Source organism: Balaenoptera ricei, chromosome 20 (assembly GCF_028023285.1).
Source record: "Balaenoptera ricei isolate mBalRic1 chromosome 20, mBalRic1.hap2, whole genome shotgun sequence".
Taxonomy (NCBI): Eukaryota; Metazoa; Chordata; class Mammalia; order Artiodactyla; family Balaenopteridae; genus Balaenoptera; species Balaenoptera ricei.
The window spans coordinates 21,126,235-21,149,499 of record NC_082658.1 but is presented as its reverse complement, the minus strand read 5'-3'; the positions used below and the strand labels follow the sequence as shown (position 1 = coordinate 21,149,499).

The window sequence follows — 23,265 nt, the reverse complement described above, 5'->3', positions numbered from 1 at the left end:
TGGTAAAAAAACAACTGCATAAAATTTGCTGTAAGATATATAGAGACTTATTTTCTGTACTATTCTTTTTTAAAAACTTTTTATTTTATATTGGAGCATAGCCGATTAACAATGTTGTGATAGTTTCAGATGCATAGCAAAGCTACTCAGCCATATCTATGCATGTATCCATTCTCCCTCAAACTCCCCTTCCATCCAGGCTGACACATAACATTGAGCAGAGTTCCCTGTGCTATATGGTAGGTCCTTGTTGGTTATCCATTTTAAATATAGCAATGTTGTACTAAAGTATTCTTATAAGAAAAATAAGTATTTGTAAAAGAGGTTTCCTGTGTCAAGTATTTGCGCAATCAGAGCTGAATTGTAGATATTCTTGTAATATCTAGTTATTTTGAAAGATTTATATAATGAATTTTGGATATATGACCAATAAAACTGATGAAATGAAACAAACAAACAAAACACCCGAGGAAGCTGAGGTAAGGGAGCAGGGAGACCTGACCTCACCAGTGTCCATGCTATAGCCCTGAGTCCTCCCCAGCATCATGGCATTGACATTCTGACACACAGGTCGAGGTGATTCGTCAGTTTATTAAGTTGTATTAAAACAGTACTTTGATCCCACATTTGGGATGGTGGAGGAAGGCGGCTCGGCTCCCTCCAAACCTTCCGTGCTTGATCCCATCAGCATGAATTCCTTCACCCAGGCCTGGGGAACTCCTGTGATGCTTGCCTAGCCCCAGGCCCTGGGAACCTGCCCAGGCCTGGAGTTTGGGGAAAACGTGGCCCAAGCGCGGTTAATCTGTCACAAGGCACCAGCCACCCACCGGGGGTAATATTTGAGGAAGAGCTTCTTGGCCAGGTCCACTGTGTCTCCTTGGGGCTGGCTAGGATACCTCCTTGTGCTGAGGACGAAGGTCTGTTCCAGCTGGAAGGCGTTCTTGTCAAACTGGTGCTGTTGGAAGGGGATGCCTCGGACCAGGCTCTCAACCAGTGTCTCCATGAAGAGCCGCCAGCGGGGGGCGTAGTAGTCGGCCACCAGTCCCGCTAGCTGCTTGTTGGCGTAGTCTAGGATGTTGCCCTCTGGCCCCCACAGGGTCAGCTGGTAGCGGCTGTTCTGCTCATAGAAGCGGGCCTCAGTCTCACTGACGGCAGCCACCCGGGCCCGCTCCAGCCAGCTGCCCAGCAGGAAGTGGCTGTCACTAGCCAGCACCTTGTCCAGCGCGGGCAGGAGCTCATAGGCCAGGACGCCTCCTGCCCTCATCAGGGGAACCAGCTCCGTGTTCAGATAGGCGGTCCTCGCCTCTTCGTAGTACAAGCTGACCAGCTCCTGGACTGCCTGGCGAGTGACATCCACCAGGTCGTAGCAGAAGGCCGGGCTGGTGGCCAGGGTAGGCGTGGCTGCCAGCAGCAGCCGCCACGCCTCCAGTACATCCGATCGGTTGTACCAGACAGCGGTAGCCATCTGTAGGGATGGCCGCCTGACCAGCGGGCTGCGATTGTGTCCACTGCAGCCCTCGCCAGAGCAGTTGTAGACACTCCTGAGAAGCAGCCGCCACGCTGCCTCTGCGGCCCCATGGGAGACCCCGTACCGCCGGGCTGCAAAGCCCGTCACCCAGGCCCCCAAATCTGCCACTGGGTCCTTCCGCCAGCCCAGCTCAGCCATGAGGGCGTAGACCACCTCGTTCTGGCCGATACCCTCAGGGGCCATGCCCGTGCCTACCATGGTGGAGTTGGGGAAGAGGCGGGCGGCTGTGGGGCCTCGGTTCACAGACTCCAGGGCCCCAAACAAGCCGTGGTTGCCCCCGAAGTTATGCAGCATGCACCAGATAAAGGGCTGGCCCTGGAAGGAGGCTGTGCGGACGTACACGGGCTGGCTCTCAGCAAACAGGTCCAGAACCAGGAGGCGGCCACGGGGCACGGCCCCCAGCACGGCCCCCACCTGGGCGGGCCCCCAGAACTCGGGCTGGTGCTGGAAGAGCCAGCCTTGGAGCAGCCATACGGCGTCAGGGTCCACTGTGGTGGGACAGTGGGGACAAAAAAGAGGGTGGTAAGAGAAGAGGGGGCAGGAGAGCATTCACCCCATTGTACAGATGAGGAAACAGAGGTCCAGAGAAGTTAAATGACTCTATCACAGGACACTCCTTCCCCTGAAACCCACACCCCCCCACCCCCCGCCCCCCGCGGCCAGAAGGGCATTCCACAACACACGTCCTTCCCACCTCCTCCTCCTCCCACTGGGAGTGCCAGGGTAGTGCTATAAAGCTTTACAGAGCATCAGAATTACCCAGAGGGCTGGGCCCCAGCCCCAGTCATTCTGATTCAGGAGGTAGGGGAGGTGCTGAGATTTGCACATCCAGGGCTCCAGGGTGATTCCGAAGCTGCTGGTCCCGGGTCACACCTGGAGCATTGCTGCTCAAAGCCTGAGCCTATGCTCCTTCCTGGCTGACACAGAGGCCTCCCAAGCCATTCCTGACCTGGCCCCTCTCTGCCCTTCTCCTGTAAGTGGCAGGAAGGAGAGCTGGGTTCACATTTGTGCACCTAGAAGGGCACCTACCAGCTTGGGGCACCTCCCCTAACCTCTGGCCTGTGTTACCTACTTCAGCATGGAGGTAGAGACCAAATTAAATATTTTCAATAGCTAGCACTTAATGACACTTTACTCTGGGCCAGGCATTATTCTACTTATAAGGTAGCCCATTTTGCAGATGAAGTAGCTGAGGCACTGGGAGGGAGGTGAGTCGTCGCAAGTCTCACAGGCAGGAAGTGGCAGTGCCTGCGTTGGAGCAGGGTATCTGGCTCCAGAGCTCACCTCTCAACCACTGTGTGATTAAATGAGATGATGTGTGTGTGTAGAAGTGCTTGGTAAACTGTAAAGTGCTGTGTATCACTGTGAGGTGTTATTATTCCCAGTCCCTCCTCCCACCCCCCACTGACCTCTGCCACCCCCATCTCCCTGAGGGTCTGGGGGGGCTCCCCTTTCCGACCTCCCCTGGCACCGAACCTGCAATCATGGCCTGGTAGACAGTGGCGGTGGCTGCAGCCAGGTAGGAGGGCTCCGAGGATGGTGGCTGCATCTCGTTGAAAGTATCGGCCCCATAGATGTGATCCGTGCCAAACTCTTTGGTCAGCTCCCGCAAGAAGAGGCTCCCCACGATGGGGAATAGGGGGTCTTCCGGAGCCAGGAGGAAGGAGCAGGAGTAGGAGCAGTTGAAATGTCCCCAACTGCCCATCTGGGTGATATTGATCTGAGGGAACACCCTAGTTGGGGGTGGGGGTGTGTGTGTGTGTGACAGTTCAGATATTTACTGGAGGCTGACACAGTAGTCATCTCCAGCCTCACTAACTTCTGCAGTTCCTGGGTCGTTCATGCCTCTGTGCCTTTGCACATACTGTGCCCTGTGCCTGGAGCCCTTTCCTCCTCCCTCCCTGCTTATGCATCTGGCTTCTCCTCGACATCCTTTAAGTTTCACCTGTCTGGAAAGCTTTTGCTGTCTCTCCCCCTCCCACTGGCTGAAACAAATGACATCACGTCTGCTCTGAGCCCTTGCTGCACCCTCCCTTCCCCAAGCAGAAGTGACCTTGACAGAGAATTGGGCCCACATATATTCCTGTCCTTATCACTGTATTGTATCCCCCTGGCAACGTATCTCCCGCTGGGGGCAGGGCCTCTGTGCACCTTTGTGGCTGCATCCCCAGGCCCCAGCACAGGGCCTGGTTGGGCAGCCCCGGAGAGCCTGACAAACATTGGCTGAATGTACGAATGAGGTTCCTGCTGTCCAGTTGGGGAGGCCAAGGAGTGGCCAGTGAGGCCGGCCACATGTGCTGAGCGCTGACAGTGGCAGGAACCAGGTGCTCATGTGCATGAGGGAGGTGGTAACTGATGCTGGGGGCCCCCCCGCAAGGCTTCCTGAAGGAGAGGAGGTCTCAGCTGGACCTTGAAGAATTTTGCCAGCCGCAGGAGAGGATGGGTGGGTAGCACAGAGGAACAGAGGGGCAGGAAGGACAGAGGAGACCAGTGCACCCCTACCATCACTAAGAGCTGCCATTTGCTAAGACTCCATGCCAAGCCATACATACATTTTACAAGTGAGGAAACTAAGGCACAGAGCAGTCACGTAATCTGTCCAAGGTCACATAGCTAGTCAGTAACAGAGCCAGGAATCAAGCCCAGGCCTACATCCAGAGCTTAAGTTTTTCTTTAAATCGTGTCTTGCAGGGGAACATAAATTCTCTAAGCTGAATGGAGGGTGAAGGGGGCATCACCTTGTGAGAGCCTTGGGGACATGCCCTGCGAACGCTGGCAACACGGGGATCATGCCAAACGAGCGCATCCGGTCAAGGATCCGATGCTGCGAGGAACGGGAGGGGCGGCGGTGAGCACGGCCCCCCGAGGCGGGAGGCCTTCACTCTCTCAGAGCACATGGAGTCCCCACCGTTCAGTTAAGAGCCCCGGGGTGGGCCAAACACCACCCCCGACCCCAGGCCTGTGACTGTCCAGCACCAATTCTGCTCCTTCCCTTCCCCATCCTTTTACCTGCAGGTAAAGCTGCTTGAGGTGCCAGGAGGGGGGCAGGGGGCCACTCCAGGTGTGCAGGTTGCCCATGCGCCCCCAGGCCAGGAAGGCAGGACCAGTGAAGTACTCATCGACCTCTGTCTGGGTCAGGCCCAAGGCCAGGTACACCTGAGGAGGAGGCCAAGCCCCACACATGTAAATCGTTTATCTCTATTCATTGATCCATTCACTCAACAAACACACATTCATCTCTTCTCTGGGCTGCACCCTAGAGTTACTAAGACAAAATCCGATCCCTGCCTGCGAGGAGCCCAAAGTCTGGGAGAAACAGATCCGTGACCAGGTGAGTTTGCAAATATGTCACCCTTGTTGCATGGGTGAGGTGAGGCACAAAGGGGTTCTCCCCAAAATGTGGAAGGGGCCTTAGAAGGCTTCGTGGAGCAAGGAGGGCTAGAATGATGGGTGAGGGCAGCTCTGCAGGGAGCTTAAGCAGCCCCAGGTGCAGCCAGAGCGCTCAGGGCTCAGGTATGGAAGCTCGAGGCCGGCAAAAGCCTGAAGGCGATGGGGAGCTCTTGAGTGTGTTAATAGTGGAAGGTCTCCACCAGATTTGCAATTCAGAAAGGACACTCTGGTGGAACTTGGAGAGTCAGGAGTCTTGTTTTGAAAGGAAAATATTGCTTAGAGAGGTCTTTAAGCTCTCATGGCCGGGAGGCCATTAAGGCAGTGTAACTTTGCGTGTCTCAGACTGGATGGAATCTGACCTTTTGATCTGATCAAGTTATCCAAAGAGCCTACTAGAAATTCAAGATACTTATTGGACTCTTACCCTAAAATAACTCTCAATTCCTTATGAACAAATATTTTCCAGCTAACGTCAGAGTCAGTCACAATTCTCACGAGGCAGTTAACAATCTCATGGCTTTAAAAAAAAAATTAGGGCTTCCCTGGTGGCGCAGTGGTTGAGAATCTGCCTGCTAATGCAGGGGACACGGGTTCGAGCCCTGGTCTGGGAAGATCCCACATGCCACGGAGCAGCTGGGCCCGTGAGCCACAACTACTGAGCCTGCGCGTCTGGAGCCTGTGCCCCGCGACGGGAGGGGCCGCGATAGTGAAAGGCCCGCGCACCGCGATGAAGAGCGGTCCCTGCACCGCGATGAAGAGTGGCCCCCACTTGCCTCAACTAGAGAAAGCCCTCGCATGAACCGAAGACCCAACACAGCCAAAAATAAAAAATAAAATAAATAAATAAAGTAGCTATAAAAAAAAAAAAAAAAGTGCTTTAAAAAAAAAAAAAAAAAAAAAATTAGCCCCTTTTTACTTCCTCAGAACGCTCTTTCAGGATTACCCGAGCCTGTGTTTCCCAGATTACAATTAGTAAAGACCCCAGATGAACTCTTCTTATTTGCAGCCTCCTGCATTATTTTTTGGTTGATGCTGTTCAGAGGCTCTGGCAGACTGGGGTCCAGGCAGAGGGGATGAGAGCCTGAACTGGGGCCACGGATAAGGATGGAGAGGACAAGGCAGATCAAGAGCTGCTAAGGAGACAGAATCCACAGAAGCAGCTGACTGACCCACGTGGGGGTGGGGAGAGAGGGGAGGCCGGCTTCTTAGAGTGTTTACAGTAGGGTGCTGGGGTCCAGCCCTGGGTAAGTGCTCCTGTGTGTTTGTCTCAACCATGGAAGCTGGGAGGCTGGAGCCATCACTCCTGCTACCAACGCTTCTGGAGCCCTAGTCTCTGTGTGCCAGATACTGCGTTGATGTGGGGGAGGCGGGATGCCTGGGGTATGGTGGGCACGCACCCGCTGCCAGATGGCCTCCTGGCCGCTCCAGGCCAGCGCCAGGTTGATGCCGTTCAGTGCCATCCAGTCAATCTCCTGCTCCCAACGGGCCCAGTCCCACCACACGAAGGAGTAGCTTTGTGTGCACACGTTCTGGTAATAGCGGTACCTGCAGGCAGGGACGTGAGCTGGGGCGTGGCCCTGGGGGCAAAAAGGATGTCCCTCACCCCTGAGGGTCCACAGCCTGGGGAAGAACTTGGAGGGCAGCCCGGTCCTGGAACAGTTCTCCACAGCACCCAGATCTAACCCAGAAAGGAGTGGCTCCAGACGTGGCCTCTACTGCTTCACTCCAGGATCCACTCCACGTGGAGCTTGAGCTTCTGAGGGGCCCACCCACCTGCGCCCAGCGCTCAGCTCCCTAGCCTCCCAGATATTTGGGAGAACATATTCCGTTTTCATTCCTACTCTGTGTACAGTGTTTAAGTGCCATGTGGCAAAGTTGGCCCCTGTCCTGAAGGGGGGTATTCCTCTCCCCACAGTCTAACTGGGGAGGCAGCTGTGTGAATGCATCACCTCGGTGCAGTGGGGCAAATGCTAGAACAGAGGCCTGTGACAGGGCTGGGGGTCATTCCTCAGTAAGCATCTTCAAAGAGAGGGGTGGGGTAGGAAAGGAATGGCATTTACCGATCACCGATTATGCACCACAAATTCTACACCCCGCACCGTGCAAATCCTCACCATCAAAGCGGCACCACTGCACGGTAGATGACATTATTTCCATTTTTCAGATGAGCCAGCCGAGGCTCAGAGAGGCTAAGTGACTTGCTCAAAGATACAAGGCTTTTAGAATCAGACCTGGGGTCTGAAGCCAGGTCGTGCGACCCTAAGGCCAGCGCTTGCTGGCAGCCCGGCGCTGGGGGTGGGGAGGGGCGGGGACTTCAGCTTGGGCTGGCGCCCGGGGGAGTGGAGGCGGCGGGGAGCTGCACGGGAGCCGAGGGGCGCGGTCCGGCCGCGGTACCTGTTGGGCGTGGCCTCGGTCAGTTCCTCCGGCACCGCGGGCAGCGGCTGCGGCAAGCGCAGCTGAGAGCCCGACCAGGCCACGTGGCAGCCGCAGAAGTCGCGCAGGTAGCGGTGCAGCCCCGCGGCGGCGGCCACGCCCGTGGAGCCGAGCACCCGCACCCGCGCCCCGACGCCGCCGCCGCTCAGGCGGTAGGTGTCCAGGCCGGACTCGGCCGCCAGGGCGCGCTCCACCGACACAGAGAAGGCGGCCGCCGGCCCGGGTCCCAGAAGCCGGGCCAGCAGCTCCCTCACGGCCGCCGCTTCCCGGGCCTCGTCCCCGGCCGAGCCCCCCGCCGCGGTCAGGAGCAGGAACCCCAGGGCCGCGGCCACCGCCACGGCCTCCATGGTACAGCGGTCTCAGCCCTCTGGGCACCAATGGCGACTCGGGATCAGGGGCGTGACGGCCGCGTCCAATCAGCTGCGGACCTCAGGTCACGCGGAACTGAAGGTAAAGCACCGGCCGGCGGCTGAGAGACCAGCTTCCGGGTTCCACACCAGCTCCTGAGGGTGTTTTCTGACCACGCGTGGTGCAAGAGCGCGTGACTCTGGTGACTTCAAAAGTCCGGGGCCGGATGTGACTCGTAGTCCTTCACAAATGCCTTCAGGTACAACGCGCTTTCACATGCAGATCACTTTCCTTCCGTCCATCCTACCATCCAATAAATATTTGAAGTTGATTTTGTACCAGGCACTGCCACCCCTCTTCCGGGGAGACCTACAAACCAAGTACTTATATAAACAAAGATTTACATTATGCAGTTGACCCTTAAACTTTGCATGTGTGTTAGGAGGGCCGACCCTCTGGCAGCCAAAATATAACTTTACAGTCAGCCCTCCTGTATCCAGGGTACCGCATCCGCGGACCATGTAGTACTGCAGCACGTATTTATGGAAAAAAATTCCTGTATAAGTGGACCCGGGCAGTTCAAACCCGTATTGTTCAGGGGTCCACTGTACTTGTGATGCTGTGCACGGTTCCCAGCCAAAGGCTTCCAAAAGGAAGTGACATTTAATCTGAATTAAGTTGGGATTGACTAGGAGAAGAGGGAGGGGAATACCATTCCGTGAAGAAAAAAATGCATATATGAAGACCCAGGAAGGGTAAAGAAAGAGCTGAGCAGATCTGAGGAACTAAAAGGTCGGGAAGTTGGAGGAGGGATGCGCCATGTGAGCCTGGACTGGCCATGGGGCAGGGCCTAGTGGGTGTGACAAGGGCTCTCATGGGATCTGTAAGCGGTAGCAGCAGCTGAACAGGATGGGAGTTATCTTCATTTTACATCCTGGGAAACTGAGGGCCAGAGATAGGAAGTGACTCTGCGAAGATCAGTGACCAGTAAGACAGCAGGTCTGGGACTAGAAGCAGGAACTCTTAACTCTCAGATAAGTGTTTTTGCCACTATCCCCCAAGAGATGCAACTTTTCAGGCTGCTTACCAGCAGGGAGGGTTTAAGTGGGGCTGTGTGGTGGCCAGGAGTGGTGGGCCCTTTTATAAAGACTGCACTTTCTAAAGGGATTCTGAGTCCTTTTGGAGGCAGGTGTAGATTTTTCCAGATTGTCAGGCCCGAGTGCAGCTGCTTAGAGACAGGGAAGGGGTCAGAGGAGGGTTGCCAAGCCAGGAAATCCAGAGCCTGGACTGAAAGAGAACATGGGAGTCCACTGAGCTTGCTCTGCCCCTCCGCCCCCTGCCCCCAGCTGCAGACTCAAGCTGCAGTGCCCCCTGCCTTGTTCCCAGCTCAGCGAGCAGCTAGTTCAGGAGGTGCAACCCTGTTCCACCCAGTTCCTGATATCAGAAGGTTCTCAGCTTTTCCCAGAGAGCAGCTCCTAGACCTGCCCAGAGAGATGGGCCCTCATGGAGCTATAGCTTGTGGCCCCCCAGGCCTCTCTACACTCCCTCCAACACCCCCTTCCAAACACCTCCGGCTTCAGGTGAGATTTGTCGGACTCTCCTCCTCCCAGGACCTGTTTTACCAGCAATTTGGATCTTAGGGAACACATTGCTTGGGGGAATTGGGCTGCAGGTCCACCGTCAGGCTCAGGGTGCCTCTCTGTGGGGTCTGGATTCATCCAGAATGGCAGACGGCTGCTGGCAGGGGCAGCAGGTTGGGGACACCATCCCGGGGGGTTGGTAGCACATTCACAGCCTGAGCTCATGGATGCTTGGCAAGAGTGTCACCGATTACTCCGAGTGTGTCACACTGTCTTTCTCATCTTCCCCACCAAGCTGGGAACTCTTTGAGGACAATAGGGGGCTGGTTGAAGAAATTAAGTTGCATCAATAGGATGAAATACCAAGCATTTGCTAAAAAAAAAAAAGAAAAGTGAGGAAGATGTGTTGGTGCTGATTCGGAATGTTCTGCAAAGTATATTTTTTAAAAAGAGGGCAAGGAATTCCCTGGTGGTCGAGTGGTTAAGACTCAGCACTTTCACTGCCGAGGGCCCGGGGTTCAATCCCTGGTCGGGGAACTAAGATCTCACAAGCCGCACGGCCAAAAAAAAAAAAAAAAAAAAAAAAAAAAATTAAAAAGATGTCAAATCAGGACTTCCCTGGTGGTCTAGTGGGTGAGACTCCGCACTCCCAATGCAGGGTAGTTCGACCAGGTTCGATCCCTGGTCGGGGAGCTAGACCCTGCACGCATGCTGCAACTAAGAGTTCTCATGCGGCAACTAAAAGCCTGCATGCCGCAACTAAACATGTCGCAACAAAGATACCGCGTGCCGCCACTAAGACTCGATGCAGCCTAAATAAATAAATAAAATATTTTAAAAAACCAGCTAAATATTGAGTTTATAAAAAAAAAGATGTCAAATCACTGGGTATAGTACATCCCATTTGTTGTTGTTGTTTTTTAAGGCTATATAAATAGTGTTCGCTTCGGATGAGGTACTGGGACGCTGGAGCACAAGACTTACTTTTATAATAGGGCCTTTTGTACTGTTTGATCCTTTTACCACGTGATATATTTTATTACTTTTTCTCTCCGCTCCTATCTCATCTTTTTCGTTCCTGCCAGCCTCCCCTCTGTCTAGGCACCCCAGAATCCCTCCAGATCCCTTGTCCCTCTGCCCTGCCAATCCAGTTGCCTGCCTGTCACAGCCCTGCTAGGGTCCCACCCATCTTACCTGTGGGGAGGAACGAGTCCTTCCCTGTCTGGCCACCAGGGGGCAGCCTACGCCTTGCCTTGGGTAGGCTGGAGAGGGAAGGGCAGGCAAACAGGCTCAGATCTGAGGGGAGCTCCAATGCCCTTTCCACCCAGGGCTCCTGGGTAGAAAGAGGCACAGTACTACCCAGGTCCCCAGTGAGGGACAGGAAAGGGGGGAGGGGTTCGGAAGGTGGTGATGGAATTGTCCCCTATCTTTATAATACTGAGCAGGCCCAAAGTCACCCTCTCCACATTGGTTCTAGGATGGGAAGAATTCGCTGGTTGGGGGCACAGACTCACTAAGCAGATGCCTGGGGTCCAGGAATTCCACAGGAGGGGATCAGGGTAAAGGCCAAGACTCTTAAAAATAGGAGCAATGGAGCCATCCTGTTCCCCACCCCCACCCCAGGGCTCCTGGGAATTCCCACACCCTCCAGGGCTCAGTTCCCAGTTGGTCCCATCTTTAGCTGGCTGGGCTGGAAGCAGCCCAAGGCCCTAGATCCTGGAAGCTCAGCTTAGCCAATGACCCACTGGCCCAGGTCTTCTCATCCAGGCTAGGGAGGAATTTCTTCCCGGGGAGGTCCTAGTCCTCCCTCCCCAGCCCCATTTTATTGATCTATACCAGAAAGTTTACCAGTTTAAAGTGTACAACTCAATAGTTTTTTAGTATGGCCACAGAGTTGTGCAACTGCCACCATAATCTAATTTTACATTTCATCATCCCCCAAAAGAAACCCTGCCCCCAACCCCATCCAGCAGCTGGTCCTAGGCAACCACCCATCTACTTTCTGTCTCTACACATATGCCCATTCTAGACATTTCACATAAATGGAATTATACATTATGTGGCCTTGTGTCTGAGGTCCATTCTTGTTGCAGCATGTATCAGTACGTCATTCCTTTTTATTGTAGAATAATACCCATTGTATGGATATACTGCCTTTTGTTTACCCATTCATCAGCTGATAAACATTTGGGTTGTTTCCATTTAGGGCTATTATGAATAATGCCCCTATGAACACTTGTGCACAAGTTTGTGTGCACATTTTTTCATTTTTCTTGAGTAGAAATCTAGAAGTCAAGTTGCTGGGTCCTAAGTTAATCCTACGTTTAACATTTTGAGAAACTGCCAGGCTGCTTTCCAAAGCTGCTGCACCATTTTACAGTCCCACCAGCAGTGGATGGGGGTTCCAGTTTCTCCACATTCTTGTCAACACTTGTAATTTTTTTTTTTTTTTTTAATCTTTGGCTGCGTTGGGTCTTTGTTGCTGTGCACGGGCTTTCTCTAGTTGTGGTGCATGGGCTTCTCATTGTGGTGGCTTCTCTTGTTGCGGAGCACAGGCTCTAGGCATACTGGCTTCAGTAGTTGTGGCACACGGGCTCAGTAGTTGTGCCTCGTGGGCTCTAGAGTGCAGGCTCAGTAGTTGTGGTTCATGGGCTTAGTTGCTCTGCGGCATGTGGGATCTTCCCGGACCAGGGCTTGAACCCATGTCCCCTGCATTGGCAGGTGGATTCTTAACCACTGCGCCACCAGGGAAGTCCCTAAACTTAATTGTCTTTTTAAAATTATTGCCTTTTTAGTGGGTGTGATGTGGTGTCTCCTCGTGGTTTTGATTTGCGTTTTCCTAATGACTAATGATACTGAGTACCTTTTCATGGGCTTATTGGCTATTCGTGTTTTCTTTGGAGAAATGCCTGTTTAGATCCTTTGTCCTTTTAAAAACTGAGGTATTTGTCTTTATTACTGAGTTGTAAAAGTTCTGTATATATTCCAGATACAAGTTCCTTATGAGATACATGCTTTGCAAATATTTTCTTCCAGTGTGAGGGTTGTCTTGATCCTGTCCTTCGAAGCACAAGTTTTTAATTTTGCTAACCGAACTTATCTTTTATCTTCTTTTTTATCACTCGTGCTTCTGACGTACTATCTAAAAACCACTGCCTAACCCAGGGTCAGGAAGATGTACTCCTATGATTTCCTCTAAGACTTCTCTTATGTTTAGGTCAGTGATCCATTTTGAGTTAATTTTTGTATACAGTGGATAGCAGTCCAAATTTGTTCGTTTCCATGTGGGTACCCAGTTGTACTAACACCATCTGTTGAAAAGACTGTTTCTTCCCCAGTGAATTATCTTGGCCCCTGTGTGGAAAACCAGTGGACTATACACGTTAGGGTTTGTTTCTGAACTCTCAATTCTAGTCCATTGATTCCTAGTTGTCTATCTGAGTCAGTAACAGAGAAGAGGTTAAAAGGGCTCATTTTCCTGAATGTCCACCCGCAACTTTTTGAGGAGTGGATGCTGGGTGTTGTACCCAGGGCTGCTCCAGGGCAGGTGGCCCGTCAGGGAGGAGAGGGTTTGCGGAGCATGGAATGAACGGGGTGTTCCCGCCCCTCCTGGAGCAGCAGTTGGTGGCCTGCTGCTCACATTCCTGGGCAGCCCCTGCCCTGGAGGCCCCAAGAGGGAGGAATGGAGAGGGAGGGCTGAGAAAGAATGCGGTCACCTTACATGGCAGTGAGGAGGGAGAAGGCGCCCGCCCTGCCCAGCCCGCCTGCCAGGACATCCCGTTGGGCTCTTGGGCTGCCTGCCTCAGCACCTCGAATTTTCCAGCTGCCCTGAGGAACCAACCTTACACTGAGCCTCCGCCTACACCAAGGCCAAAGGCAATCAGGGCTCAAAATAGCCAGGCTGCTGAGCCTTGGAGAGCACGCTCGCAGAAGAGGGAGAGGAGGGTGGGCAGATGTCCAGGTCCCTGCTTCCCCCGGCTGTTTGGGTGTGTGGTGCAGAAAGCGGGACGGAGATGGGTCCCCAAGTCCCCTCCCCCACATGGGTAGTGTCTGAAAAGCTGCCTTGGCTCAGGGAGTGGGAAGGCCCCTGGGAAACTTGAGATAAGGTGAGAATTTCACTAACTGCCTGGCCAGGGCCACTGCAACTGCGGTCTTTGATCAGAGGAAAAAGCAGAAATGCTGACAGAGGGAAGTGGCAGGTGTAAGGATACTAGGTGGGCTCAGGAGGGCTGAGCCTTGAGTGACGCAGGGGCTAGGGGCTGTGGGCACGCAGACAAGCAGCCTCCCTGATAGAGTCAAACACACTTTATTCCGCATGGGAATGTCTGAACAGAAGGGCCTTGGGCAGGATTCCTGATAAAGAACTCTGCTTCAAACTCCTGCCGCTGTAAACAGAGCAAAGATCATCATGTAAACCACGGGGAGGGAGGGACCGGACGGGAGGGGGCTCTGCACAAGGGCTGGGTCGGGTCACACTGGCTACTGCGCGGTGAAGCTGGGGCGGTGGCCCAGCCTGGGAGAGTCCAGTGAGCAGTGCTAAGCAGCTCCCAGACAAGCAGGGGGTAGGGGTGGGGTGGGGTGGGAAGGGGCCGACCAATTGAGGGGGTCCTCTCGCCCACTGAAGGCACAGGGATCAATTTAGCTGAAGCAGCCAGGGCTGCTGTGCCAACGCATGATTAAAAGGCCCCAAGATCCACATCCTGGTGTGGGGGTGACGGGGCGGCGGCCCTTTGGGGGCGCTCCCCACCAGCCCACAGGCCAGGGCCACGCAGCTCTCACAACTGCACGCACTGGTGGCCCTGCCAGCCGCCTCCAATCAGCAAATGGTAAATGACGTTGACTTTCCCTGCCCAGGACCCACTTGCTCCACTTGGGATCGGTGTGGAAGTGGGGAGGGGCACCGGTGGGCAGAGCAAGGCTGGTCTGCAGGCAGAACCACCCCTAATGACTACAGTTCTGTACTCAAGACTCGTGATTGGGGGTGGGGAAAGGTCTCCGGGTCTGCACCAGGAAAGAGCATGGACTTGGACCCTCTGCCCCGAGGGCGTGCTTGCGGCCCATGCACGGCCTGAGGAGCAGTCACCAGAGCCAGCCAGGACCTCTGCTTTGGGTCCTCCCCGCTGCGCATGTTATGCTGGGTGCTAAAAGGGCATTCTGGGAAGGAGGAGGAGAGGGTGTGAGTTTAGGGTGGGGGTCAGGAAGGTGGTGCAGGGTATCCGGGGACCCTTGGGGCTGCCAGGGAGAAGCCACGCACGCTGGCACAGTTGGGTCCAGCTGAATTCCTGATTAACAAGCGCACTGAAGACCAGAGGGGGTGGGCAGAGGACAGAAACACCATCTTCCTGGACCCACCCCTGCTAATCCAAGAGTGGGGAGTGTTAAAGAGCACCCCATCCCCCACCGGGAAGGAGAGTGGCAGGAGCAGGGAGCTCAGAGTCTGGGTGTGGACGGTGAAGGCGCTCCCTCCAAGCGCTCTGGGCTCCTGTGTAAATGCACAAACTGCTTCACCACCAGGGGGCACAGGAAGGGCTGGACAGAGGCTGGGAGGGCAAGAAGGGTGCCCAGCGGGAGTGGGTTAGTGTGACCGCTCGGGCCCGCTTCTCTCCAGAAAATCACTGCACTACAACACACAAAGCTGGAGGTGGCGGGGGACCCAGGAAGGGCTGGGTCTGTCTAAATGACTCACAGGTGGCTGGGGGAAGGGTGGCAGGGATGACTCAGATGCCCTGATACCCAGGGCTCACAACCAACAGGAAAGCGGAGCACAGCTAATCACCGTGGAGGGAGCGGGGAGGGCAGAGGGCGCACAGCGCCCCTGAGGGAGGGGCTCATTCGTCAAACTTCCCTTCTCGGATGTGCTCGAAGGAGAAGGGTAGGAACTTGAAACCCGTCCCGCTGTAGAATTTATTCTGGAATTCCACCCTGGAGAAAGAGAAGAGGAGAGTCATCATTCCACAGAAACCTTCTGGGACTCCACAGTTGGGCCAGAATGATGACCCAACCCCAAGCTCCCCGAGCCTCCTGCCGCCCACAAAGCCCAGACCTCGTCCTGCTCATGGCGCACACGACCCTAATCCTAACACAACCTCCCACTCGTGACGCCCAGGGCCTGCCCGCGGCAAGAGTGCACACCAGTGCAACGGTTTGGCCTCAGTTCCTGCTCCGTCCTGCTCAGCAGAGAGTGTGTTTATGCAAAACTCTCTGCAGAGGGCCACGTGCAAAAAACGTTCAGTTGGCCTGAGTCTCTAACGATGAAGAAGAGTCCCCCCAACACCCGCTTCCTGGCAGGGCCTGCAGCGGACCTCCAAGGGAAGCCTGAGTAGCCACCAGCTCAGCGCAAGGAACCCTGGCAGGCGCCACTGTTTTCTTGTTTATTTCTCTTCTCGGGGGAGGAAGGAGAAGGGAGGGTTGCTAGTGAACGGTGGAGGCTTTCGACTTAGGGAGGAAATTCCCAGGAAAGGGGGAAGTTAGGAGGGGAAGTCTTCTCAAAGCAATGGCAAAAATATTCTCCAACTACAAAAACATCTAAGAAAGAATTCTTCTCTTGGGGACTGAAAGGAGAAACAGCGTTAGCTCCCTTCCCCGGCAGCCCAGCACCCATCCCTGACGGTCTCTCTGGGCCCTTCGGACTCTGGGGGGCAGGAAGGCGTCCACGCCTGTATGCAGAGCCAGGCTGCGAGCTCGCCCGGATGTCTGCCCAGCAACCAAATCCCCACCAAATATGGGCAGAAAAATGCATGATTCAGAGGGTAAAAAAGCCAAGGAGAGCTGCCCTGAGGAATAGTTTCCACTCAGTGCTGTGTGACCCTGGGGGCCCGAGATCCCTGCGACAGCAGGCTGCGCTGGGTCCGGGGCAGGCTGCAGGCAGCGGTTTGACTGCACAGCAGGGCGCCAAGACGCTCTCCACCTTCATGCCCCTCACTCAGCCTTCAGCCTTCAGCCTTCAGCCAGGGCGGCCTCCCTCCAAGATAAGGGAGGAATCAGTGAAAAGGGAGTGGGAAGAGGACTGTCTGCTGGTGGCCCCGAGAGGTCCTCAGAGGCCCCTTCAGCCCTGGGGCGCTGGCTGAGGACCCTGACTGCAGAGCCGCCAGCTCCACCCGCTGGGGAGAAGAGGGGAACAGAATTTTCTGTGCGGCCGTAAGAACAGGCAGCCTTCTCCCCGACCCCGCATTCCGGGGGCCGCACCAAGGCCCCCAAAGCCTCCCGGCCCCTGGAGGATTCCCATCAGTGTCTCGGCCAAGCCTCCCTCAGAGAAAATGGGATCCAGGAGGGGGTATTTCAAACTGCAGTCGGTCACAGAACTCAGCCCTGTGTCCCAACACCTGGAGAAGAGGGCCCAGCTCCTGAGGCCTCCTCTGGGGGAATGCGGTGGGGATGGGGGCAGGTTCCTGCTTCCTGCCCCCTGCGGTGACGACTGAATCCTCCACGCTGGGTAGGCTGTGCCTGCACGCGCGGCAATGGTATTTCACTTTGTTCAATAGTGTACGGCCAGCCGGTGGGCAGCTCACCTTGGGGTCTGTGAGGTATCCGGAACTTTGACCTCTGGCTGGCTCATCACACAAACAATGCTAACTCCAGACTGGGTGAATGGAGAAGCTGCAGACGTTCTCAGACGCCTGAGGGATCACCACCCTTCTCTTGGCATCACCCTGCCTGCCTCATCTACATCAGGGGACACGCGCCTGGGATGGGGGCACATAAATTCTGCTGTGTGAGCAGATGGGCGGTCCCTCTGACACACCACCTGACACCACCTCGCCCACCAGCTGCTGCTCGAGGTTAGGGACTTAGGGTGGCCCCCACCAGGGACATCTTGGGTATCTCAGCATCAGCCTGACTTCGCCTCCCTTCTCATCCGTGCTCATCCTAACCTCCCAGCACAAAGCTGGAAAGCAGTTTCCCTGTTGGTCTCCCCGCCCTCTCCTCCCTCCCAGCCAGGGAACTGTGTGCTTCCTGAGAAAGTATAAACATGAAGTTCTCTGTGCCGGGGCACAGAGGGGCCCCGCTGGCTGCCCTGCAAGTTCTTCCTTCTTGAGGGGCTCTGCTCGGGGCGCCTCCATGGACCTTGCCACGCCCCAGGCCACTAAAACGCATCTCAGGATTCAGCAGATGTGAGGAGAGCCTCAGGCAGTCAGATGGGGTTCTCTGTCACCCCTGCCAGCTCCCGCACCTGGAAAAGGCAACCCAGTGGCCCAGAAGGACTAACTGGAAGTCCAGAGAGAGAGTTCTCCTACTACGTGACAGAAGCCATGTCTTCTCAAGTGAATGAAGGGGGAAAGCCTGGGCCTCTTCCCTTGCCTGTGGCGATGTGACCGAGGGGAGGCAGTTTTAGAAAGATGGCTCTGTCCCTCTCTGCGCAGTGCCGGGGCCATGAGGTCACATTTCAGGTGTTCTCATGCTCCTGAGCGGTCACTCCTTCAGCCACCCCGTGGGGTCCTGCTGTGGTGCCACTGAGTTCCTTACACCACACTGGTCCCCAAATCTGTCCCGTTAGCCCCCAGTCTGTGAGTGTTCACGTGGAATCTGAAGCTTCCTGTGAAGGCAGGCCATGGGGCAGCAGTCTTTCTGCTAATAGCACTCCGGTGTCCACAGTGAAAACCACAACTCACACCCCTGCCTTTGCCTTTTCTGAGGAAGAAAAGACATCTCATTATGGTAGCCAAGAAGACCAAGCACAGTACACACAGTTGGTAGGAGGAAAAGAGACGGACGTGACTCAGGAGGAGACAGAATTAGCAGGCGCATGAACCCGCTCACTGCTGTTTCCAGATGTCACTTGCCTCCTCATGACCCTACATGAACCTCAGACCTGTGGTTTATCCTTGCTTTCAAATCACATGTTTTTCTTCTTGTCCCCACCAAAAAGACCCAGAACTTGTGTAATGGGGCAGCCCTTGCATCAGAATCAAGAAACCCCAGCTGAGCACCAGGGGTAAAGTGACAGGTATGAAGATGCCCAGGCTGGACGCCAGGAAAAATCGCAGCAGTGTCCCTGCAGCCATTTTCAGTGGGCCCAGCTATTCCCACCCCCAAGAGGATGGCCTCAACACAGAATTCCTGCAGTCCTGCTGGACTAAGACCCAGGAATCCTTGAGGCATATCCACACTCGGCCAGGAGGGGGTGCATGAGCACCAATTTCATTCACTCCTTTCTGGTGGTGGGGGAGATGCTCCAAACAGGCTCCCAGTGACGGGATTCTGAAAGCTGCACAAAGGAGTTTCCACTGTTTTTTCTCTTCTACCCAATATTTCCACTATCAAACAACAGCATCCACCCACCACCCTGCAAGTACTCCTTGCAAACTGCATCTGCGAGGCATTCAAGTGGTATCACGTGCATCCCCCTGGGGTCTCCCTTCTCTCTAACAGACCGGAAGCAGATCTCTACAGGGGCCACAGCCCTCTCCGCAGGGCAGCCGCGTCTGCAACTGAACACAGGTTTACGGTGTGCCAGGGCACCGCGGCAGTCACTTGGTCTGTGCATTATTTCCTACTTAATCACAGCAACCTTGTCACGTGTACATTATCCTCTCTTTTCACACGAGAGCAAGCGAGGTTCAGAGAGGTTAAGTGCTTTCCTCAGGGTCACCCAGCCAGCACGGGCAGAGCTGGAATTTAAACTCGGGTCACCCGATTCTGAAGCCTGCTCTCTCGCCACCTGCCACTTCCCTGGGCTCATTCACGAGGACGTGGGAAGACACCTTCACTCGAAGGCCGCAGGTGAGCCCGAGGAAGAAGTAATCCTGCAGGTAGCAAAGCATGACCTCCCAATCGCCTCAGCTCATTCTGGACAACAGGCCTGAGCGCAGGCGGCCCTCCGTGCTCCGCGGTGTGCCTGGCTCACTGCTCTGACAGGTCTGTTCCAGCTCCTTGGCTGCTCCCACCACCCAGGGAGGATGCGACAGGCTCCCCACTTGGGCTGCAGTCAAGGTGGTGTGGTAACTGCTCCCTCAAGCCCAGGGCTCAGGAGACGGGAAGGGAACAGGAAAGGAAGCCGAGAGGGCAAGAAAAAGTGAGTCACCCCAGGGTGGCAGCGCAGACGTCCCCTCGCACTGAGTGGTAGGAAGTGTGCCCGGGTGAGCGTGCGCTGATAAGCTGAGAGCCGGTGGCGTGGCCAGCCTCCCGGCTCCCAGTAAACAGCAGCTGGGCGGGGAGGGGACGGGAGGCGGGAGGAGAGGGCTAGGCCTGAGAAAGCACCGTGTACTGACGCAGCAGGACAGAGTCTTCTAGAGGAGCTTTTGAGAGAAGGGTAAGTCCCGGCCACGGCTCACCCTTACATGCCTCACGTCCCACCTCTGTAATTCAGAACAACAAACGGTGGAATCTTTGAGCAGGCTCAGCTGTAACCAAGCCAGGAGAAAAATCAAAGATAAAGGGAGTGGGGAAGAGGTTTCTCAGCTTCAGATTTTGGTTTTCTTCAGGTTTCGAGAAGTGATGGAAAGAGACAGTCACGGCCCTCTTCTGACCTTGAGGTCATTAACACCACAGATCATCTTGTCTAGGGAGTCCTAAGGTAGGGTCAGTGAGTTTGTGAGCCCCTAAACTGGTAAAACTGTGTGTGCACACATTGAGGGGGTGTTTCTCTGAGGAGAGGGTCTGGAGCTTCCAGAGCCACTGGACCCCAAAAGAGAGGGAGAATCATAATGTGAAGGCGGAAGTGGAGACTCGAAGATGTAGGGTTTGAGGTAGGGTAGCCAGATAAAGTATGGGATGCCCAGTTTTTAGTGTAAGTATGTCCCACGGACATTCGGGAAATACAGTAAAAAAATATTCATCGTTTACCTGAAATCCAAACGTAACTGAGTGCTCTGTAATTTTACTTGCTAAACCTGGCAACCTTACTTTGAGGTCATGGAGTCACGGTCCAGACCAGACCCCAGATCTCCCACTGCCTGGGGCTGAGCTATCTCCATGCAGAGCCATTAAGAGCCAAAAACGACATTAAAGAAAACTAACAAATCCAAAACCTGCCCTTCCGAAGAAGCTGCTTCAGTGTACTGAGCTAGCGTGCTACGGGGTCAAGAATCCCCCTGCTCACATAGAGCTGCCAGGGGTCCTACCCAAAGACACTGGCACGATGACAGAATAAGGGGGACGAAATGAGGGCACAGTGTGCTCTAGCACTTTCCTGGACGTAGAATCTATTCCAGAGCTGCTTTCATTGCTCTGAAGACAGGAGAGAGTTATATGCCAGTGCGAAAAACCCCCAAACAAACAAAAAACCCCAGCAGATCTTTTAAGCCATCATCAAGAGCACTGAAGAAGGCTGGAGACAGGGAGAGCAACTGTGACAGCACTCACCAGAGAGTCCTCCCTGGCGGCTGTGAGAGCGAGCTGTGCTTTTCTGTGGACATTTCCTGAGGCTCACTACCAAGTATGTCCTGGGGTATGAGGATGTGAAAGCAGATACTTCCTAGTGTCTCTGGATTCTGGACAGGAGTAAGACTGCCCTCAGTGCCGCTAAGGACACGTCCCCACCCTCGGCCCCGCGCTGCCCCTCACCAGTGTAACCGCAGCGCGTGGAGGAAGGCTGAGAGGCCCTCCATTATCAGGAGGATGGCCACAGTCAGGGTGGCGAAGGCGGCGAAGATGAAGAACAGCGCCAAACCTCCCGCCAAGCTCTTCACGCTTAGGCCGATGTGGATCACCATGGTCCAAAGCACCTCCGACAGCTCTGCGGAACGGGGAGAGACATGACATCCGGTTCAGTTGGGCCAGGGGTGCTGCAGGCCTTGCGTTTTGCTCTGCCATCCCTCAACCGCAGTCTTCCCTGCCCCCTGGCTTTCTGCGACCTCCCCAGCTAACCTGGCAGAAGCACTGATCCTCCCATCTGGACATCATTCTCTCTGGATTCAGGAGTCAGTAATTCCAGAGGCTTTACATAATGTCCACTCTCTTTAAGCCCCCACCTGAGGGAGTGCCCGGAGAAGGGGAGAAACGTAGTTTTTGACCTGAGAGAAATACACTCACGTGCATGAGCGAGGCTGAGGGCCCAGAGCCGCAGGTAGGAGGCGGTGTTGGAGATGCAGCCCAGGCAGTACTCAATGGTGTGGATGGCCTGGTGGACCATGGTGTCCCCAAAATCAAACTGTCATGGGAGGAAACCAGAGAGAAGATATAAGGCTGGGAGGGGAGTGTGCAGGGCTCTGAGCGCTGGCACGAACGGCTACATGGGCCTGGAGCCCCCGCTGCTGAACTCCTGGTGGGGATTTCAGCTGTGCCGTCCCCAGAAATCCTGCCTGGCTGAGCCCCCGACTGGGACACCCCATGCCCCTCAATACATCACATTTTAATGAACTACGTCTTCATGAGACTCTTCTCAACACATCTGCTCTCTCTCCCCACTAGGCTGTCAGCTCCGGAGTGGGCTGCACGTTGAGCTAAGAGCTGTCTGGGAGCACCCGCTCTGGCTGACTTCCACCTCACGGAGCCTGAGAGCCGAGCGCCCTCCTCCGAACGAGCCAGGAGGGCAGGAAGGGCTCTGCCTCGGGTCGTACGTCAGGGGACAGGCCACCAGGCTGGAAACCGCCTGGAGAAGACTAAACCTCTGCAGCCACTTCTTATTTTCACAACACGTTGGCGGCAAGATAACCTCCTTTTACTTTTGAGACTTCTGAAAAGATCACACAGGGACGTTTTGGCAAAAGTTTTACAAATTCCTACTTGGACACATGATGAAGACTGAACAGAACGTGTATTGTCGTTTCTGTTTTCCTCACACTCCCTTTCTTCCAGTTTTTGTCTCAACATCAAAAATTATCTGCAGCATAAAGCGGAGGGGCTGGAGCGAGCTTCCGGGAGCTCCCCGTTAGGGCTGCTCCAAGCCAGGCTGCTTGAGAAGCTGCAGGCACGCTTCCGGGCCTCACTCTCCTGGGTGGGGCCACAGCCACTGAAGGCCAGGAGGTGGGCCATTCCCCTCCCGGGGGCCTCCCCGCCCCTCCCCACGTGGTCCAGACCAGACTCCAGGAGCGCAGGGCCACTGCCCAGTGGGCCTCCCCAGCTTGCCTGCACACAGGTCAGAGTCTATTTTTCACCAGTTTCTTTGCAGACTCACATGACTTCACCCCCAAAAGATACCAGAACTGTCTTGAGAAATCACATGGGGCCAGGAGAGGAGAGCTGGCTGGTAAGGCGCTAACGGCCCAGGCCTCACAGGCATGGCCAGTGGGGAGAGGGGCCAGCTCCAACTCGCCATCATCTCATTTTCTCTCACCTCTGACTATCTACACCCAGAGTACTTCTGGGCTTTTCTTCTGAAACAGGCTCTTCCAAGTCTCCTAGTTACCCTGAAAACTAGGGTAATCACAGTCACCGGAACCCCAACGTGCTGTTAAGAGCTCTCTGCCACCACTGCTGGCCGTCGCACCAAAGCCCACGTTCTGAGGAAGGACGGGCCCCCAGCTCCAAGGAGCGCAGGGCTTTAACTAAGAGCTCTGAGAAAGAAGCGGGTGCGGGGCTCCCTCAGAACCAGCCCCGTGCAGCATTTTTATTCCACCTTGAGTTTCTCCCATGAACAGCTTCCCTGCCAGGCATTGCTCTCGCTTTTTCCTCTCCTCCATTCCCAACTTCCTGCTTTGCAACCTTGGGTAACTTTTCTTATCTACGTATTGGAGGGAGATATTAAGTGGGACGAGAAGTAAGTGAGAAACCCAGGCAAGCGCTTAGAAGTCTGTCACTGCCCCGTGTGAGTCAGCTACGACTGACCAGGAACTGCCGCCGCCGCCCTAACTCTCTACCTACCTCCCCGCCGCCGCACCACGCCTGCTCCGCCGCACCACACCTGCTCCTCACCTCCGGCGCCCTCGGCTCCACACACCTCCTTCGCACGCTCCCCTTACCGCCCAGCCAGGAGGTCTAACAGACATCCTGTGACCTGAGCCTCTGCAGTGTCCGTCACTACTGCCTTGTCCGCCTCCCTCTTGAGGACGCTCACCTCCTCTTGGTTCTCCTCCTACCTCTGGATGTGCCTTCTCGGCCTCCTTCCTG

At 55.1% G+C, this 23,265-nt stretch overlaps 2 protein-coding genes across 4 annotated transcripts in view; both read right to left on the bottom strand.

Moving 5' to 3' along the window:
- Nucleotides 1-571: 571 nt before the first annotated feature.
- Nucleotides 572-7,744, bottom strand: NAGLU (N-acetyl-alpha-glucosaminidase). Its single transcript, XM_059907769.1, has 6 exons — nt 7,313-7,744; nt 6,316-6,463; nt 4,538-4,684; nt 4,267-4,352; nt 3,005-3,261; nt 572-2,016 (listed from the first exon to the last, which is right to left on the bottom strand). Exons 1-6 carry the CDS (start codon nt 7,696-7,698, stop codon nt 806-808), a joined length of 2,235 nt encoding a protein of 744 aa, XP_059763752.1. The 5' UTR covers nt 7,699-7,744; the 3' UTR covers nt 572-805.
- Nucleotides 7,745-13,569: 5,825 nt separating this feature from the next.
- Nucleotides 13,570-23,265, bottom strand: part of ATP6V0A1 (ATPase H+ transporting V0 subunit a1) — a 55,579-nt gene continuing 45,883 nt past the window's right edge. For all 3 annotated transcript variants that reach the window (XM_059908248.1, XM_059908249.1, XM_059908250.1), the window contains 3 exons: nt 21,250-21,367; nt 20,782-20,953; nt 13,570-15,201 (listed from right to left, as the gene is read on the bottom strand). In XM_059908248.1, coding sequence (XP_059764231.1) covers nt 15,108-15,201; nt 20,782-20,953; nt 21,250-21,367 — 384 coding nt within the window. In that variant the 3' untranslated portion in view covers nt 13,570-15,107. The remainder of the gene's footprint in view (nt 15,202-20,781; nt 20,954-21,249; nt 21,368-23,265) is intronic.

Bases quoted from the DNA above. Each gene is read 5' to 3' on its own strand.
- NAGLU (XM_059907769.1), bottom strand. From the start codon at position 7,698: ATGGAGGCCGTGGCGGTGGCCGCGGCCCTGGGGTTCCTGCTCCTGACC. The intron at 6,464-7,312 runs GTACCGCGGCCG...CCCTGCCTGCAG, and splicing joins ACCGAGGCCACGCCCAACAG to GTACCGCTATTACCAGAACG. The intron at 4,685-6,315 runs GTGCGTGCCCAC...CCTCCTCCTCAG, and splicing joins AGGAGGCCATCTGGCAGCGG to GTGTACCTGGCCTTGGGCCT.